Source organism: Neopelma chrysocephalum, unplaced genomic scaffold (assembly GCF_003984885.1).
Source record: "Neopelma chrysocephalum unplaced genomic scaffold, ASM398488v2 Primary Assembly neopelma1_80, whole genome shotgun sequence".
Taxonomy (NCBI): domain Eukaryota; kingdom Metazoa; phylum Chordata; class Aves; order Passeriformes; family Pipridae; genus Neopelma; species Neopelma chrysocephalum.
The window spans coordinates 1,219,645-1,239,933 of record NW_020897741.1 but is presented as its reverse complement, the minus strand read 5'-3'; the positions used below and the strand labels follow the sequence as shown (position 1 = coordinate 1,239,933).

General features: G+C 41.8%; 1 protein-coding gene across 1 annotated transcript in view; it reads left to right on the top strand.

The window, feature by feature from the left end:
- The window catches only part of FKBP1B (FKBP prolyl isomerase 1B), a 45,213-nt gene extending 27,953 nt beyond the window's left edge, over window positions 1-17,260 (top strand). Inside the window, exons 3-4 of the mRNA XM_027690097.1 lie at window positions 13,939-14,051; window positions 16,541-17,260. Coding sequence (XP_027545898.1) covers window positions 13,939-14,051; window positions 16,541-16,669 — 242 coding nt within the window. The 3' untranslated portion in view covers window positions 16,670-17,260. The remainder of the gene's footprint in view (window positions 1-13,938; window positions 14,052-16,540) is intronic.
- The last annotated feature ends 3,029 nt before the right edge of the window (window positions 17,261-20,289 follow it).

Genomic DNA, 20,289 nt, shown 5'->3' with positions numbered 1-20,289 from the left:
GAGATTTGGCTGCTAAATAGCAACCCTACTGGGCTCTGAAATGTGTGATCACCTCTCCAAGAAGGCTGTGAACAGCAAGTTAAAAAGTGAAGATCCATGAGGACAGAAAGCAGTATTTAATCCTCCTGCTAGAAGGTAAACCCTGGGGCACAGGGTGCACAGGCAAGGCTGGTGATGTGACTGAAAAAGGCAAAGCACACAAAAATTACAGAAATATGCACAGATCAAGAATCGAATTACCAGAATTGTTATGGCTGTCTTAGACTTTTGATACAGTAAATAATGTAATAGTTGTAATTTTCCATTTTATTTCCTTTTTTCCTGGCAAGTGTTTCATGACGTGAACAGCCAGAATACTTACAATTCTGATGAATGATTTCCAAAGGCTCAGTACCCTGGGTGATTGCTGCCCTTGGGAGTGGGATCACTGAAACTCCCTGTACAGGCAGTCAGTAAATCAGCAGATCCGTGTGTGAGCATTAAAATGGTACACAAAACAGAGAGAAACTAACTGCCACAGTCCTTTTTCTTTGCTGTGTAAAATGGGAAAATGGAAGCAGCAACTTAAATGAATTGAGCTTTTAAATGTTCCATAACATTACATCTTATGGATTACAGAGTGAGCCATGTTACCTGGTCAGGGAAGATCTGTTCAATTATTTTTAAAAGCAATATAGAATACCCCTGAGTGTCTGGGTGAATGATTATTTTAGGCCAGATAACTGTATCCCTCTCATATAAATCTCAGTTTCCTTGATCCAAATTTTAGGTCAGTTCTGCCTTTTTTTTTGTCTGGTTTGGCTGTCTGGATACTTGAATTTATCTGATATGCCTCCCCTTCATCAAGCTCCTTATGAATTTAAGCTTTTCTGTTTTCCTTTTATGTTTGTTCCTTAATAGCTCTGTTGTCTTTTACCTTGGATGTAGCTAAACAATGCTTGGTGTTATGTAAATGGAAAGGTGTTGGTGCCCAAGAACTCCCTAGACCTCATCAAAGCTGAATATTAGTAATCAGAAAACAAAACAATGAATTCTCACTGGAATGAAACATTTCAGATGAACATAAGGCTTTTTTATTATTATTATTTTCTAAAGCAAACTGTTTCATTCTATTCAACCCTGAACTGTTTTTTCTCTGGAGTTTTGAAATCGAACAGGACATCCATTGTTTTTTCTACAGAAAAACACACTTTGTTACTGTATTTGTATGTTTTTGCCATTTGATTGTTTGGAACAGATTTTTACTGAGTTCATATAGTAAGTTGCTCATATAGGATGTTATATTTTCAGTTGCACATACTGGGATGATAAAAGACAGTGTGACCTGGGATAGGGCACTGTCTGGTTTACAGCAATCCCTGTGAGTTATGCAATGTATTTGACCATCTCTTTGATTTAACATATGATAATATTACACATTTCACTATAGAGTCCGAAATCTTGAGGCTTTTTGTTGTTGGAGTAATAATACATTTATTTATGTAATGCTTCCCTGTTTGGTCCAAGCTCAGCTTGTGTTGCTCTCCACTCTGTTGAGCCACTGAGGTATTTTTGGCAGTATTTATTGCTGTTGTTTGTGTCTGTGGACTGACTACTATTTCTATTTGTAGTATCTAAACTAGCTTAATTTACAATGTCTTTTGTTTGCAGCAGTCCAGAGTGTGAAAATACTTTTACTTTTAGAAAAAACATTATGGTCTGTGCAGTCCATCCTCAAACTCCCACCAAAGTCAATGATAACAATGCAGGGACAAGCCCTACACAGCATCAGGCACAGCTGATCTAACAAGTCTTGAGAGCAAGGATTGGTTGCCCAGAGAGGTTGTGAATGCCTTATCCTTGGAATTGTTTAAGGCCAGGCTGGATGGGGCTCTGAGCAACCTGGTCTAGTGGAAGGTGTCCCTGCCCATGGAAGGGGGTTGGAACAAAATGATCTTTAAGGTCCCTTCCAACCCAAACCATTCTATGAGTCTATGAATTGGGATCCAGGTCTCTGTCCATCCCACTGACCTCCTTCATTACTACTTGCTTAGTTTTCTCCTCACTCCATCATTCTCCATTTCCAACCACCATATAGATTCAGGGAGGGAGCAGAGAGGGTGATCCCATTGAGTGTTTGGTTTTCCAGTGGTGAGAATTCCATCAGAAAATGTGAAGAACATGAGTTTAAATTCAGGCTTGAGATGAAGTTGAACTTGTGGTGTGCCTTGGCAAGTGTTTATAATAGAAAGGATGGGCAGCAGCACCCTCTTTACTGACCACCCCTTAAAAAGGATGAATCTTTCTCAGGTTTGTGTTTGTCCTTAAAAATCAGATTCAAAGCTCTACATCCAAAGTGGATGATGCTGCTAAATTTTAGAAAGAGCTTAAGATTGAGGTGCATCCTCACACTGTGTCCTGCTAGCTGACTATAGGCTGCACTTCACTCAGTATAGAGGCTTTCTGTGTCCCACCTTCTGGAAATGCCTATTTGTATCCATTGGCTCTATAAGAAACTTCTAATACTTTTCCTGTCTGTCACTTCAGTAAAACTCAAGGAGAAAGTCACTAATAGGTGGTACTGCTCTGATTCTCAGCCCTTTCTCTGTAATGTTTTCCCTAAAATGTTTATTTTGCATTCTCCTTGCTTCTTCACTAGTCCAAGACATGAGTGGTCTGTTGAGGAGATGAAAATAGATACAGGCACTGGGAAATTCCTATTGTTCTTCAGAGAGACAACTGTCTAATGTCCAGCAGAGACCCATCTGTCAAGATAACAGCTGCCAGTTTTTCCATAGTTCTTTTATAAGATCACTGAGATCGAAACTTAGTGATGGAAAAGACCTATTTATAAGAACAAACTGCACTGTTAATAGCTCCCTTCCACTGTGGTTCTGAAGATACTTTAGGGTTTTACTGAATGAAGCCTTTCAGGATATCTAAGGCAAAATATATTAATTACTAATATTATTGCTGGATATGGTATTGACTGGCTGACCTTGTTTCACAGGGAATAAAATGAAGGTGAGTTATACTTACACAGCTCTCTGGTGACAGAAACTATTCTTTTTGACATCCAGCTTTTTGCTCTTATCACAAATCTACATTGTTCCGTATTCTTGTAGGATTCTGCTCTGGAAAATAGTCCTGAGTGAATCATTGAACTTAGACTTAAATTGCTGTGATCCAGGTCTCAAACGACTACATATGTTTTTGTACTTTCATTAATATCAGGGGAACTGTGCCAGTTTACCCCAGGGAGAATCTGCAACATCAGGAATTATGATCAAAAATAGGAAACAAATGTGGCAAAAAAAGGAGAATTTTATAGCTATTATTTCAGAACAAACTCTTGGTGTTTACAGGCAGCGTGATATTTATGACACTGCTAGGATCTGCCTTGGAGCACATAAAACACTGTTTACATTAAAAACAATACCTCAAAAATAGCCTTTTTTTGTGAAAGCGGGTGCATTGCTTGTGAGTGGGAAGAACAAACTATACATCTGTAAAAAGACTTTTCCCTTTGATGAGTGTATCTCATACATATTTTAAAAAGACAGCGTAGAAAAGTAAGGTATCCAAATAAGACGTTCTTCCACTGGAGTCTTGCAGCAAATGACAAAGATTGCTCAGCAAAGTGCTGGGTTTATCTGATCTTAACAGTAGGCTGAGCTTCTGGCAATGTAATAAGAGTTACCCAATGCATAACTTGTTAATGAACCCTTCTCAGAGTTCATTTAAGGCTTTTATCTTCTGTTATTTCTACAGCATTGTTGTTGTATGTGTTGCTGCACAGCAAGTGACTGGGTTGGTCTGCGGTCACCGAGTCTAAAGAACCTCAGACAACATAATCCACTGGAAGGTGTATGGTGCACAAATCAAAACCAACTTGGTTTTAAACTTCATTTTTTCAATCTTGACTGTGATCAAGTCATTACGGGTGGAATTAAGATCAACTCTCTTTAGCTATCTAGAAGTCTGCAGTCTGTCCATGTCCATGGAGAGAGCACAGCGTCAAGGTACCTGTCCTTCTCCATTCCAGCAAGGGATTCATCCCTGGAGTGAAATAGCAGTGTGTTTCACCTGATTACCCTGGAAACTGTGTGTTATGCTGGAGTGAGGCCCCTTGGTCGCCCCAAATTGGTGTCAGTGAAGTCATGTCTCATTTTCCTGTGCGGAATCGCAGGCAGGAGGAGTTGACTCCCCAGGAATTCTCTGAACACTTGTGAAGGGAGGGGATGTTGCATAATGCCAGCCAGGAAGGTTACACCACATCTCTAAAATAAGACATATTACAGGGATGTCTGACCAGTCTAGATCAAAAAGTTGGATACCCTGGATAAAAAGCATTGGAATTCTGTGTTATGTATGTTTTATGTACATGTGAGATCATGATGGAACAGCAAGTGTAAGCCTCTGACTTATTTAGAATATATGTAATCTTGGCATATTGACTGTGCCTTTTTACATGGCTCCGTCAACATCCATTTTTATAAACTGTTTACTTCTCTGGTTGTATCCTGTATGTCTCTGTCTCTTTTTCCAAAAATGTTTTTCCTTTTCTCCATCTAATTTAAGGAGAGAGTAATTTCCAAGTCCTTTTCATGGTGTTAGACGATTGCTGTGTTTATCAAGATGAGTCTCAGCAAAACACTCCTCTGTGAAGCATTCATTCACCAAGGATGTTGGGAGAAACGTCATTTTTCAGTTCTGAATGCCCTAAAGACCAACATACCATTTTAACATCTTGGTGTTAAGTGATAACACACGAATAATATACTTTTTCATGCTCAAATTTATTGGCTTTGGGTATGCCTAGAGAAGTTGAGGATGGTGTGTCCCTGGAAGAGTTCAAGGCCAGACTGGATGGGGCTCTGAGCAACCTGGTCTAGTGGAAGGTGTCCTTGCTCATTGCAGGGGTGTTGGAACAAGATGATCTTTAAGGTCCCTTCCTACCCAAACCACTCTATGATTCTCTGTGTAGCCTCTTAATCCAATGCCCTACTAGAGATGGGTAGATCTGTTACTAGGCTGTTGCTACCTTAAGGGAAGGGAATCAGAAGTGTTGCATGGATAAATTAAGATTTTTAGCACAAATTTTAATCAGAAGGGAATAGAGGCACATCCTGCAAGTCTAGACAGTTGAAAATCAGAGTGCCCAATCTGGAAACAGCTTGTCACCAAAGCACACCTGACTGCTGATGCAGTATTGTTATGCTGAGTTGGGAAGGTGTTTCTTCTGGCAAATCATTCAATATACTCTTTCCCTGAGCAGAGGAGGAATTAAGAAGCTGGTTCTTTTCTCCCAAATCTTCTCTCTCATGTGATCTTGAAACCATGCTCAGAGCTTTCCCAAGAAACCTCTGAACATCCTTTTCTGCCTTCTGTGGTGTTTCTCTATGCTCCCTGCACCTAGATCTGTATTGAGAAGCTTTGGAGTCCTGCCTTGGGCCCTTGTGCTGTGCTGTGCTCTGATAGACAGTTGTCTTGTCACGTTCACACCTGTTTCAGTGAGGTTTAACCCATTACTGAAGTGTGTAACTTCCCAGCATGAGACCACCTGCACAGTCATGTGTGCTACAGGCTAAAATATCAAATCCATACCACCACTGCATAGGCAACCATGGGAAAAAAAAAAGGGTGAGGGGAAAGGGAATGCATGTGGCATAGGATGAGACTGAGAATGAAACCAAAATGGGAAAAAAAGAGAGATCAATTGTATTGGCCTGTTGTCTTGGTGCACTAGGTGCCCAGAATTCTTTGGCCAAGCTCTGCTGCTTGTGTTTGGGTGGGAAATCTTGCAAAATGTCTTCTTTGTATTACAGCCATGCTTGAAACTGCTCTTTGTGCTTCTTGGCTGGTACCAGAAGGCAGGGGCAGAAAGACTTGCCCCAGTGGGGAATGTTCCCTCTCCTTCCAGCCCCTGTGTTACAGAATGTAGTGTTTAAGGGTAGAGACGCAAGAGATGTGAAGTATTTCTGTAGTAATATGTTCTCTCTAAAATGTTGCTTTAGACATCTATCGTCCCACTCATTAGCATCCCCAGACTGACCTGATTCTGCCACGCTGATTAAAATGAAATTTGCCTTATGCTGCAGTGCGTGTATATTTTACAGCTGAACTTTGTAACAGTAACAGAATCAAACTCTTAAAATAAAACTACTTTCTTAAGGCAACAGGATACCAGAGGAATTGTTTTGGTCTCCTTACAACTCAGGTAGAATATGCTTAGTGAGCCTTATATCTGCCTTGGAGGTGAATCTACTTCTGCTTCTCTTAAAAAATATGCAAATTCCTAAAGCTGCTAGGACAGAATAATTCCTTTCAGCAGAGTGAAGTAGACAATTGTAGGTAATTTTCCTGGCTGTGAAGTCGAGCTAAGTACAAGGCTCTTTCATATTGTCTTGTAGTTGTACGCTACACTGATTCATGGCACACGGTGATGCATTATTGAAGAGTTGTCTGTTGTGTCTTCATTGCATGCTGTCAGCTGCATAGTAAATAATTGATTGTGCTGCTCTTACTCCTCATTAAAGATATATGACTATCTAATACATGAAGAAAATGAAGCAGCAAGGCTGCTGTGTTCAAAAGATCAAGTGTTACAGAAGTGTGCTGTGGCAGCAGGAACTGGGAAGTGACCACCACCACTATCCATTTCCCATTTCTTCCCTTTAAGTCAGTTTGTCATGGCAACAAATGGCACATTCACATCCATCCTGTTGCCTTTTTGAACACAACAAAAAACTTGTGGTAAAGAGTTGATATGCTGCAGAGATGTGCGCATCCCCCTCCCCACTTTTCTTCAACTATTATCCCTCTAGAGTGAAAATTCCCTTAAAGTATTAATGATTTTTTCTTAAGTGGCTGCAAATTGTCAGGAAAATACAGTCTAAGACAGTAAATCCTTTTTTCCACATAAGGCTTTGTGGGAAAAAAAAGAGAAAATGTTAGCAGAGAAAATGTTAGCAGGATAAAACTGAGTGTTGCAGTGGTACTAAACCTCTGTTGTTGAACTTTTCCCTTGAAAAGCTAAGCTTCCCCTCTTAGTTCAGTTGCCGAAGTCCCTGTACAGGACACAGTAAGGTGGCCCCCAACCCAACAGAGTGTAGGAAATAAAGGCATCCTCCAGCTCATACTCAACACTTTATTTCCATTACGATAGTCATAAGCAACATTGATGAGATGATAAATTTCTCCAGAAGAGTTTGCTTTGGAAGTCAAATCAAGGAAATCAGAGGTATGCGGTACTTGCTGCATGGTGGTTTGGGAGGAGGCTCATGGCCAGGTGTAACTAAAGGTTACTGGGAGCTGTTGTTATGACAAAAAGTTGTAAAACAGTGAATTGGACTTTGAGATAATAATGCAAATGTAAGACGTGTGAGATGTCTGGCTGACACATATTTGATGTAATGAGCTGGAGAGCTGAGGCATGTTAAGTCCTCTAGGCATTTCCCTGGGAAGCAGGAGCACGTGGCACCAACTGTATTTCCTAGAAAAGTGTTGCCCAGATCTCTCCACTTCACACTGAGACTGTTTTTGTTCCTGATGGGAAACCAGTAGTTTTTCAGGTGTGGTAGCTTGAGTCTCAGCCACAAGCTGGGTGGGAACACCACCGAAAGCAGAGGGGTTGTCCTGCTTTGCCACAGTATGTCAGAACTGAGTCCTGAAGAGAACTGATCTATTTTAATGTCATGGCTAGGCTTCATGAATGAACACCACTGAAGTCAGTGGAGTTCTGCTGGTGTGAACCAACCTGGGATGTGATTTGTGATCGTGGATGTGTTTCTCCCACCACTCCTATGTGACTCCTCTGCTGGGCTGAACTGTGCCTTCCTCTATACGTTGGGAAGGCATCAATGTTGACACAAGGGCTTTTGTGCAGTTACAGAAAACTTCCAAATAATATATTTTCCAGACTAAAAGTGTTTATTAGTAATAGTTGCAGGTTGAAAATGGGGGGAAGATCAGAATTTCCAGCCTTTGTGATATTCTCCTGACAGAATATCAACATATCTTGACATAGAAACGATACATTTGATGAGAAAAAAGAAACACTTGAGATCAAAAATTCTTAACCCACAGCAACTTTAACTGCAGCAAATACTTCCTTGGAGAGTCCTAGGAACCAAATGAAATGACAAGTTCATAACAGCACAGATTTATTACAAGGTTATTGCATTAAAGGGCATCAGAATATAGTCCTTGTCATGAAGAGCCTCTGGTCTACATAAAATGAAACAGGATATTGTCCTAGAAACACCTTCTGAATATCTGCCCCTCTTTCTGCTGCCAAATAGTGTTCAGAAAATAGCTGTCTTCAAGTGCACTTATTGTCCTTATGTTCCATAGGTAACCACTGTTTGAAAAAATAAGGGAATGGAATATTTTGCAGATGAAAGATGCTGCTTTTTGAAAGTCACCAATTCAATTCAATTTATCCCCTCTATACTTACGAGGGAAGTCAATCCCATTGTACAGGATAAAAGGAGAACAACTAGTGAAATCAAGGGATTTGTCCTGGATTAGGATCTCCATCTCCTGGTTCCCAGAATTTGTCAACACTGCAAAGACAAATAATTCAGTAAACACTGGAGTCAGTGAAGCCTGGGATGCCATTTGGTCTTCTTCATTTAGGGATGGATGGCTGAGTTAATACCTCCTCACTAGGGCCCTATAAAAACCTGACAGTCTACTGTTTGGAATGAATGTTGTTAACTTTTTTTACTTTTGTAAGGTAGTTGACTGAGAATGATAAGCAGTTCCAGGAGGTTATTTCAGCCCTAACATCTAAATCTAGGTGGGATGAATCACTCTTGGCAATACCTCTCTTTCTGCATTAACCATACAAGTAGCCTAAATGACAGGTAGAGACACAATTTCTGCCTCTGAGATAGATAACATTAGGAGTGAAATTTACACATGGTTCAGGCACAGCTTGACAGACTATCCGTGGATGGCCTTCAGTGTTCTCTCTGCATCCATCTTTTGTATAGATAATATTTTGGCCATGGTTTGGGGCAGGGTTTTGTTGGGACAGTGGGTGTATTAGGTGTCTAGTAGCTGGGCTGGCTCTGTGGATTTGTGTTCTGCAGTTGACACTATTCCCAGCTGAATTGTTCTCAGATGAAGGAAGAAAAGGAAGTAGAAAGAAACTTAGACTGTGGTCCAGTCTTTCCGTTCCTGACCTCTCTTCAATAATAGTTTCTCTGATAACAAAGATTGAACCTTTCTCATGGTAGAAGCATTTACAGACTCTTCTTCCTACACAGATTTTTTTCATTATGTGCATAGGATCTTTATGTTGGTATGATCCCCACTCCTCTGCCAAACAGGGTTGAAATTGGCTCAAAGATTCAGAAGTTATTAGGCAAGTGCAGACAGTGTCATTAGCCCTCTCCCCTTAGGAAATAGACTTCAATAACGGGATCTTAGCTGAGGTCAACTGACCTCAGTTAATTCATGTTAAAAGGTAGTGCGGACACACCTGTGTTTTAATAAGAAGTGTTAAACCTAGACTGAAGTTCTGTTTTCACTGCTGTTTTAGGCCAAATGGCATTGTAGCTTAGGCAGTTTGGATGGATCCCTGGTCATGTTCTTTAACAAAATGATTTGTCTGCTTTTTGATCTGCAGCTGAACTTCAGTGATTCAGCAGGACCCCTGATCTGAAACGTCTCCTTTTCTACAGCTGCTTAATTTTCAAAACCTAGTTATCAATGAGGATATCTTGTAGGTCAGAAGGTTTTCAAATCCACACCATATTCCAATAATCAAGTTTGTACAATTAAGTATTTTAATACAATGATGGTTACCTTTCAGAATCAAATGTAAGGTAATAGGTAACCATATAGGCATCTAGATGTCCTTGCTCAGTCAAAAGTCTTATTGATTGTTCTGACTTTGCAAAACAATGTCGTTATTGAGTGCCAGATTGTGGAGGTTTTTTCTCCTTGCTGTTAGCTAGATAAAGATGCAGGCTGAAGATGGGCATCCTTCCTTCTTGAAGAATATTAACTAGATCAATTTTTTCCACCAAAAAAAATCAATTGATGCATTAGCAAGAAAGAAAATAAAGCATTGTGCAGTTTTAGCTCCCAGGAGCCTGAATAGTAGACTCTAACTCTCAGAAACAGAGATAAAAAAGATCTAAAGTTCAGATCTAAATCTGTATCGGAACTTCTCCAGGGCACATGGGGACTCTGACTCATTTCTAGTCTAGATGTGCATTTAAAGGGCACTCCTATAAAAATTGACCCTCCTGCCAGAGCTTCAGCAGATACAGACACATCTGAGTCTTTGAATCCCGGGTTGTCCTCTAAAAGCAGTGAGGTGATGACAGAGGAGGTTACATTTCTGAGTTCACGAATCTTCAGCTGTTGCTGAAAATAGGATGCTGCTGTAAATATAGCAAAGCCCGTTTTCCTCTACAAGGCCTAACACATCTTCTGTAGGCTTTTGATAGTGAAATGAGTAAGTTTTTATATGAGATATCAGACTAGCAAGCTCATGGGCAGATGGAAATATTATTTTAAATGGGAAACTTTGTCCAGGAGCTGTTGTCAGAATCTCCGAAGAGTTAATTCTGATTCTGCCACTGGTGTGTTGTGGGGTGTTTAGTAAACCATCAGAGCTTTAAGCTAAGTGTTTTAATAGGATTTAGTTACAAAATGAAGTGAAAGCATACTAAAGTGTTGTGGAACTTTGCATCTGAATCTGAACTCACAGACTGAGGCTATTTTATAATAAATATCTTCTTTACCTCCTTGGGCTAATGTGAAGAATAATTAATGTTTGCATACTGCTTTGAACATGCAAACTGCAATGACAGTACTAGGTTTTAATATTAAAACTATTAAATATTGGGATTCTGCAATAGTCTCCTTCCATTTCATAGAATCATAAGGTTTTATGATGTGTTTAAAAATAAAATTGCTGTGAGGAAGGACTGTCATTTAAATTTAAGATCAAATACTTCAAAAAGGATTATATGATATTTCTGAGAGTTCCCCCAGAGCTGCTTCTCCCTGCCTCCCCTCCCCCATATGCAGGCTGGATTTCTATATTACAGATGAATCCATATTATTCTGTAGCTGGAAAGCCTTGTGCAGGAGCTGGTGTGACTTGCCAGCCTGTGTGGAGGGGTTTGGGGATATCACTAAGCTAATATATTCCATAATATGTGCATTTCCCCCTGTACTGGGCCACAGGTGTGAGGCCACACCTCGAGTGCTGTGCCCAGTTCTGGGCCCCTCAATTCAGGAAGGACATTGAGGTGCTGGAGCGAGTCTGGAGGAGGGCAACGGAGTTGAGGAAATGTTTGGAGAATAAGTGCTATGGGGAGCAGCTGAAGGAGCTGGGGGGGGGCTCAGCCTGGAGGAGGCTCAGGGGGGACCTTGTCGCTCTCTACAATCACCTGAAAGGAGGTTGTAGCCAGGTGGGGGTCGGCCTCTTCTCCCAGACAGCCAGTGACAGGATGAGAGGACATGGCCTCAAACCATGCCAGGGGAGGTTCAGGTTGGACATTAGGAAGAATTTCCTCATAGAAGGGTAACGAGATATTGGAGTGGGCTGCCCAGGGAGGTGATGGAGTCACCATCCCTGGAAGTGTTTAAGAAAAGACTGGATGTGGCCCTCAGTGCCATGGTCTAGTTGAGAAGGTGGTGTTTGGTCGATGATTGGACTCAATGATCTCAGAGATCTTTTCCAACCTAAGTGATTCTGTGATTCTGTTATCCTATGTATTTGCATCAGAGCACACATGCAATACTTCATTATTTTACTGTGAAAAACTTAAGGGCTATGACAAGCACTAACAGTGATGGTTATGGAACATTCCTTATGGGCAGATTTTTCCATAATTTTCCTCCTAAGGCCTTATACACACACAGAGGTGTCTCTGAAGGACCAACTTTGACAAATGTTGGACTTGGCCAATGGATAACTTGCCTTAATAAGGCATTTGTTTTTAATATTGCTGTAAAATATCTAGACAGTGAACCTCACTGAAATGATCAAATACTGTGTACTCGTGACTGCAAGTCTAGAGTGCCATCACCACTGGTGTAACTACTAGTGAATTTGGGGACATCTATGTCTGAGCTAGTTGTTTGGACTTCCCTTTATGCATTGCAAAGAAATAGGCAGTGCTAGGATGTGATTGATTATGTCCTAATGTAGATCCCTAGATTTTGTTAGATGAATTGCCCCCTGAAAGTGCATTTTTCTCTGACTTGATTACAGAGGCAGGCATAGTAATTAGGTCACAAGTAGCTAGCTACATCTTAGAAGCCTAAAGGTTGATAAAAGGAATTCTACCTTTTCAGTCTTTGTTTTTCTTCATATTTACCTTTGATTCATAGCACAGACCTTTTAAGCAAGGAAAATATGCCTTTTTTGTTGTTTGGACAGTAACTGATGATTTTCACTGAAAAATAAAACTTGTGCATCAGCCTGATCTATTAATATAACTGCTTTAATGGAAAGAAACTAGTAAGACTGTATTTTTCATATTGGATCTTAAAGACACTGTTTCTCAGCATTTTCTGTCAAAGCTGGACTTGTCAATGTTCTTTTCAACCAAAGACTTTGTCAGATTAATGGATTTATCTTTGTCCAGCCCCTTGCACAGGGGAGTCATTGTGTATGCCCAGAACACTGGCACTACAACACTACAAAGAGAGGATTTATTCTGTTGCATAAATATCAGCCCAACCTTTCAATATTCAGAGTATAACACTTTGCCAAGGCAATTACCAGGTACTCTTAAGTTGAAAGCTACCATAATTATCCACTGTTTGAAAAGAGAATGAGAAGAGCCAATCATGTAGTGCTCTGTGATGCTTTATGCATTTGTTGGAGAATCTGGGCATGTGTTCAAAACCCATGGGTTGAAACAGAGTTGTGCCCATCCAAAGGAACAAATAACGTGTTCTGCAACTGTCTCTCGGGGCTGAATGAAAATATAGAGAACGAGGGTAGTAGAACATTCATATAAATGTCTTTGCTATTTTCATATTTGTGAATGCAGAGTCTCTTCTTTCTGCATGAGGAGGAGCATGTGCAGTTGTCATGTTGTGTAGGAGTTTTACACACCTTGTGTGGAATAGTCCGATTTGTTTAACACATGTTATTCTGGTGGTCCTGAGTAAATCAGTAGGGAAGGCAAATAGTCCGAGGTACAAAATATTCCTCCAAGTTGTTCTGGTATAAATTTGCAGGACCAAGTCAAAGGAGCTGCTCAGTATTTGCAGATATTTAACTGGCAGCAATTTGGCTCAAGAGTTCTCAAACCTGAATCTACATCCCTATCTTTTGAAGTGGGGGGAAGCTCCTGCTGGCTGTGCTGAGCCGTGGGACAGCAACCCCAGGTTACTGCACAAGGTAACTTGCAAGAACTGTCCCCTTTGGTTACTTAGGCTGTTAAAAGAAACATTAAAATAAATGGTAAGCATTTAACAAAAAGTAAGCAGAGGCAAATCTATGTTACATTTGGGTTCTTTGTCTGCAGGCTTGTTTTAGGGAGCTTTTTGGTCTTCAGGGGCAGGCCTGCATCAGGCACCTGCTTTGGGATTCTTTCTTCTGCTGCCCCCCACTTGTTCCTTTCCTGCTTTTACCCACTTAGGCAGGGAGCTCCACTGTGTGTGACCAACAGCTCTTCTGTATGTCTGTGCAGCATTTGGTACAATATGGGTTCCAACCCATTGCATTGAGAATAATAAAAATAAGATATTTCTATTTTACAGCCTAAATTACAGGAAGGAAAATGTAACAATATGGTACCACTGTGGTTGACCCTCCTGCCTTATCTGTTTTGGATAAGGCTTGAAAGTGAAAATGGAAATGAGCAGCTGATGTGACCAAGACATTGATTTTTCACTCCTTCCCTCTCCTCCAGCACGTAAATTAGCTCATATTAGATGTAGCTCAGATTGAAACTGTGTGTCTTGTTTTGGCAGGAATGTTACAGAATGGAAAGAAGTTTGATTCCTCCAGAGACAGAAACAAGCCTTTCAGGTTCAAGATTGGCAGGCAAGAAGTCATCAAAGGATTTGAAGAAGGTGTTACACAGGTACAGAGCAATGATTCTGGGACTTGGAGCTGGCTGAAGGGTGTGTGAGCACAGCAGTGTCCGTGCAGGGGTGACAAGACCAAGCAGGAATCACAGTGCAGGATATGGAGTGGTTTTCTGAAAGCGTGGTCCATTTGAGTGCAGTATTTCCTGTAGTTCCCATCCATCCATCCATGCATACATGCATCCATCCATCCATCCATGGCTGTCCCCTACTCATGAGCCTTTCCCCATGGTATGCATTTGGGAGGGGAGAGGTGAAGTCCCCTCTCTGGGTGCCAATGTGCCACATAAGCCCTGTCTTTCTCCCATGGGCAGCTCCCCAAATAGACAACAGTGGCCTCTAAAATATTGTGGTGGCAGCATTTTATGGAGTGACCTCGATTCAGCTACTCCGTAAAAGTCCACACTGCATTTTTTGATGATAATCAGCTACAGATTCCGACCATTACTGAACAAGGTACGGAACTGCACTGTTACATTTTTACAACTTCAGACTCCCAGCTACAAAACTCAACATTCACTGACTATCCCTATGCTGAAAGAAAACTGCCCTCCAATAATTACAGTTTGAGTGCCAGCACAGTTAAACCCTACAAGAGCCCCCCAATACAATTAATTTCCAGCTCTTCCTTTTTGTGCAGTGCTGTGACATGAGGAGTGTGATCAGGCTGCTCAAGTGCATGAGTGAATGAGATCAGGGTGCAAATTCCTCCCATTTCAGGATCAAAGACCTCAGTGGAGGAGGAAACTGCTCAAATACTGGTATAGGAACAATTTTAACAGGAATAACTTCTTGTGCTTAAATAGAGAAACGAGAGGAATGTAAAATGAGAAACAATCCATTGAGGAATGATGCAACCATGCTTTTCCAAAGAAGGATGGAAGAGACAATGCTTTCCAGCCCTATGGAGAAAGCAATGCAAGCATTCCCTTCTCTCCAGCCAGAGAATCATAGAATATCTGGAGTTGGAAGGGACTCACAAAGATCATCGAAGTCCAACTCCTGGCCCTGCACAGGACACTCCAAGAGTCACACTATGTGCCTGAGAGCCTTGTCCAAATGCTTCTTGAATCTGTCAGGCTTGAGGCTGTGACCAGTTCCCTGGGGAGCCTGTTCCAATGCCCAGCCACCCTCTGGGTGAAGAGCCTTTTCCTCATATCCAACCTAAACCTCCCCTGACACAGCTTCATACCATTCCCTTGGGTATCTGGGTTCTCCAGACTTATTTCAGTATCAGGAATACTGTTTCCCTGTGCAGCAGCAGAGAGAGAAGTTCATTTGAGTAATCCTAGACTCTGAAAAATACCCACCTTCCTCTCAAGGATTTGAGCTGGACTACTTATTATTTGCTTTGCAGTGAGGCCTAAGAGGAGCTCAGGACCCCAGAGCTGTAGGAACCAGAGGCCAGTGCAGATAAAGTAGTGGCAACAAGCACTTGGGTGAATCAGTTCATCCCTTCCTTGACTGCTCTCCCTTCCTGACTCCCGTCCCTTAGTTAATAAAGTGGCCGAAAGCCATTCCAGAAATCCGCGTGGTCACACGCTGCCCTCCTGCTCCTCCTAGTGGATCACTGACACAAGCCGAGCTTGTGGCCTCCTTCCACCCCAGGATCTGAGGGATTTGGGGAGTGTGATTGGCATAGGGCACTTTGAACAAGCATGTGGTGTTCTCAAACCTCAGTGTAATGACTCTCAGATGCCAACAGCACCTGCATTTCTCTGCTCAACTTCTCACAGTTCAGGGTTATCCTATGCCTTAAATCCAGGCATGACCTGCCAGCTGTCTGGCTTGCAGGGACACATCCAAGCAGTGGACCCACAGAAACCCCTGGAGGGAATCTTCTCATACGCCCTCAGCCCCATGGTATTAATACTCCTTGACTGTGGGAAAGTTCATATTCACATTTTTCTTCTACCAAAAGTAATCGAATCTCTAGCTTTGGTATATTTTATAGAACCTGAAAATATTCAGCTTTCAAAAATTCAGTGGGAGATATCATGTCATCTGCAGTCCAGTGAGGCACCTGATCTTGGGAGAAAGAACTAAAATCACCACTTCATTGCCTTGTTCCTTGGCCAATGAATATTCAATCACCTGTGTATGGTGCATGAATAGCACTTTGAGAATCTTCCAAAATACTCTGTTGGAAGAGCAGGGATTTGATTCTTGATACCCCAGATTTCAGTGAGCACTGTTACCTTCAGAGCTAACCAGGAGTGAGGGAAATTTGAGGCTGAACCAGTTGGACTCATAGAATCACAGAATGGCTTGGGTTGGAAGGGACCTTAAAGATCATCCAGTTCAAACCTGTCAACTCAATAATTTCAAAGGTCTTTTCCAACCTAAACAATTCTGTGATTCTGACTATCCCAACTCTCCTTGATACTGTAAACCTGCCAGGCAGTGATTTTTTAGTTTGTTTTCCTTCTAATACTATTGGGTTTTTTTGTCTTCTCTTTTCCTTTCTCTCACATCCAAAACCCAGATGAGCTTAGGACAAAGAGCAAAGTTGACCTGCACACCTGAGATGGCCTACGGAGCCACAGGCCACCCTGGGGTCATCCCTCCCAATGCTACGCTCCTCTTTGATGTGGAGCTTCTCAGGTTAGAGTGAACCTTCCCGAGGGAGTTGGCTGCAGACATCTGTTAATAACCATCCGTTCCTTCCCGCCTTGCCAGTGGCGGGAGGAATCTTCACTGGAATCCCGACGTTCCCTGCCTGAGCTGTCCTGTCAGTAGCACCTGCCGCTCGCTCGGATTCTTACGCCTTCCTTCTCTTTTTTAACTTTGTGGTGTCCGTATTTGCCTTTTATTAGAAGCTTTGCCTTGAGGAAGAAACGTCTCCCGGTGTAACATTTTAAAGTTGTACATTTTATTTAATTTGCATGTACGAAGAATTCACGGTGATGACTGAAAATATATATAAATATAAATATATATATATATTCCTTATTGAAAAAAAAACCACTGCCTTACTGTACACTTAAACCAAGAAAAAATAAAAAACCACAAAAGGTGCTCAAAAAAATAAAAATCCAATGTACACCTTGTACATGAACGGGCATTAGCCAAACAGAGTTACCTGCGCTGCCACTTTTCTCAACTTGTACGTTCTGCTTGCTGCTGTTTTAAAAAATACTGTCTCATTTAAGAATTATACGTATATATATATATATATAAAAAACAATAAAATCTTGATACTTTACAGTCTCTGTTTCCTGTTTTTCTCCTCTGGCCACTGGAATGCTTTTTGCTGTCTAAGAAGTTCTTCAAACAACCCTTTAACAACCTGTTTTTTGTTAATTATTCCTCTTATATGAAATGCGTGTAATTCCATGCACTGGTTCTGTTAGAGATGGCCCAGCAGAAGATCTCTGTGGGACCAGAGGTACCAGGAATGTGCAAGTAAGGGCTGCTGGGGCAGAAAAGTTTCCTGACTCTCCATCTGCCCTGCCCTGCCTATGGCCCCTCAGCTCTGGCCAAAATTTGGCTACTGAAGAGATGGAAAGTGCCACTTGTCAAAGACATGAAGTGCTGATCTAATTCTGTGCCTTTACAACAGTAAAACCAGGGTAAAATTTTCTCCTGGAGCTGAGCAAGGCTAGAAAAGAGCAGGATTATGTGCATCCACCTTTCAAAACAAATCTGATTTGTGGGATGATGTGGCCACTGAACACACCGGGGTTTTTAGGCTGCATCATCTGCTCCTGTTTAGAGCCTGCAAACTTACTGTGTGCACTGGACCTCTGGCACTGGAGACTGAGCAATATTTATTTCCTTTGCTGGTTATATGAATTCATGAAATGCTGGTTCCTCCCCTGGAGACAGGAAGATATGTATTCTGTCATTTACCCGGATTTAGGAGCAGGACCTGATCAGTGAGGCTGCTTCTGTGGTGTTATTTTGCTTTGCCTAAGTCTGATTTCTTTCCTTTAGGCTTGTTTTTGCCTTTTCCTGTAGAAAACCAGAGCATCACTGGGTCACAACATTACTTTTCTTTAACTTGACTGTAAACTATTTGTATAGTTTTCAACTAATGGATGTTTTGATGGGAGTATTTCAAACAGTTGCTGTGCTGTTATCTTGTGTGAATCTGTGTAAGGAGAACACATTGAACATGAGCAGTCAGACAGCAAAGCTGTGGAGGTAACTCCCGGTGACACCTCCTGGAGAGGAAAGCGAGAAGGAGCACAGAGACACAAGAATGGTGATCTGGTCAGTGACTACAGCTCATGCTCTTCTCCCTCCAGATGTTCATTTTCCCCACAAAGCTGCATTTGAGCTTGTTAATTAAAAAGCCCATAAATCCACCTCTTAACAGATTGTTATACACTGAGTTGTGTAAATTTTTTTCTTTCTCCATAAAGAAATGAAAGGCTTTTCTGAACCCTTTTTTAGTGGAAATCTTGGGTCACTGCAGCAGCTCGGTTAAACTCCATTTCACTAATAGTACTTTTTTTTAGGACAGCCTAATTTTCTGTTAATAAATATGAATTGGAACTGCCAGGGTCTGATCTCCACCAGCATTCCCAAATTCTTTGAAAAGGACCTGCTCTCCTTTGCCACTGCCCCGGCCTGCTGCTGCACTGGGTCACAGATGCAGCTGCTGTTATTTGGCTGCAGCAGTTGCAGAAACAGGCTCATATAAGTGCCTTGGTTAAAGGTAATATGGCCCTGTCTTGTCTGTCAAACACAGTTCAATTCAGCGCATTGGTTTAAGCTGCTTCCAGTGATGGCCAGTTTTAGTTGCTTATTAAAAGATAGAAAAAACCCCCAAGGTATCATGGAATCATAGAATGGTCTGGGTTGGAAGGGACCTTAAAGATCATCTCTTTCCAACCCCCCTGCCATGGGCAGGGACACCTTCCCTTAGACCAGGTTGCTCAAAGCCCCATCCAACCTGGCCTTGAACACCTACAGAGATGTGGCACCTACACCTTCTCTGGCAATCTGTGCCAGTGTCTCACCACTCTTACAGTAAAGAATCTTTTCCCAATACCTAATCTAAACCTGCTCTTTCTGTTTGAATCCATTCCCCTTTGTCCTGTCACTACATGCTCTCTTAAATAGTATCTTTCCATCTTTCTTGTAGGCTTCCTTCAGGTACTGGAAGGCTGCAATTAGGTCACCCCAGAGCCTTCTCTTTCCCAGACGGAACAATCCCAATTCTCTCAGCCTTTCCTCACAGAAGGGGTGGCCCATCCCTCTAATCATCTTGGTGTCCTGCCTCTGGACTCACTCCAACAGGTTGATGTCCCTCCTGTGCTGGGGACCCCAGAGCTGGATGCAGGATTCCAGGTGGGGTCTCACCAGAGACCAGTATCTGTTTTGTGCCCTTTCCTGAATGCCCCAACAGTGGTGATGCCAAGGGTTGGCTCAGCGTACCTGGAATGGCCACATATTCCCCCCATCCTCTCTTGGCCCCGCTGTTTGGGAGCTTCTGCTGCATCTGAGGCAATAAGCAGGGTATGGCTCTGCCTTTCCGCTCCTGCCAGGTTTCTTACCAGGGAAAAGATGTTCCTGCTGGGCTCTAGGAGCTGATCATACTCAGTCTTATCTCCCCTATCTGCAGAGTTGCTGCTGTGCTCGTCCCTTTTGCCCTCAGCAATTCAGCCCGCCATTCCCAACTCCGTAAAAATCCTTGTTACAGCTGGCTGATGGAGTGCTCCCTCATCATCCGCTCTCTGCGGAGACCTTGGCTGGAAGCAGCGATTATTACATTTTTCATGCCAATTTCATTAAAAAAAAAAATCTAAAAGGAAAACTAATTGTGCTTTGTGATACTTAGGGAAATTAAGTCTTCAAGGAAATGTAATCTTCTGCTTTTTATTTGACTGCAAATGCGTTAATTTATTTAATTGTATCATCGATCAACACAGTACATATAATTATTATCACTATATAATAGATTGGAAAAAATTTACTGTCATTGCCTGTGTAATCAGATATGCTGCTGTTACTAATTTCTAAACAGCATCAATGGGGACAAAAATGACCTTCCAGGCTTAATTTCATGCCCTACTTCCTGAAAAATTAAACAGGAAGTGAGCACACAAAAACCAGCACAGATGCAGAGTGCAAGGCTGGTAACATCTGCCTTATTTGCTGCCCCTCTGCCATTCATAGAGCTGAACTCATTTCCCTGTCCTTTGATATTACATTTCAAACAAAATCTTGAGCAGATCTCATCAAAACAATCCTCCGGGCATTCCATTTCCATTCCCTCTGTCTTGC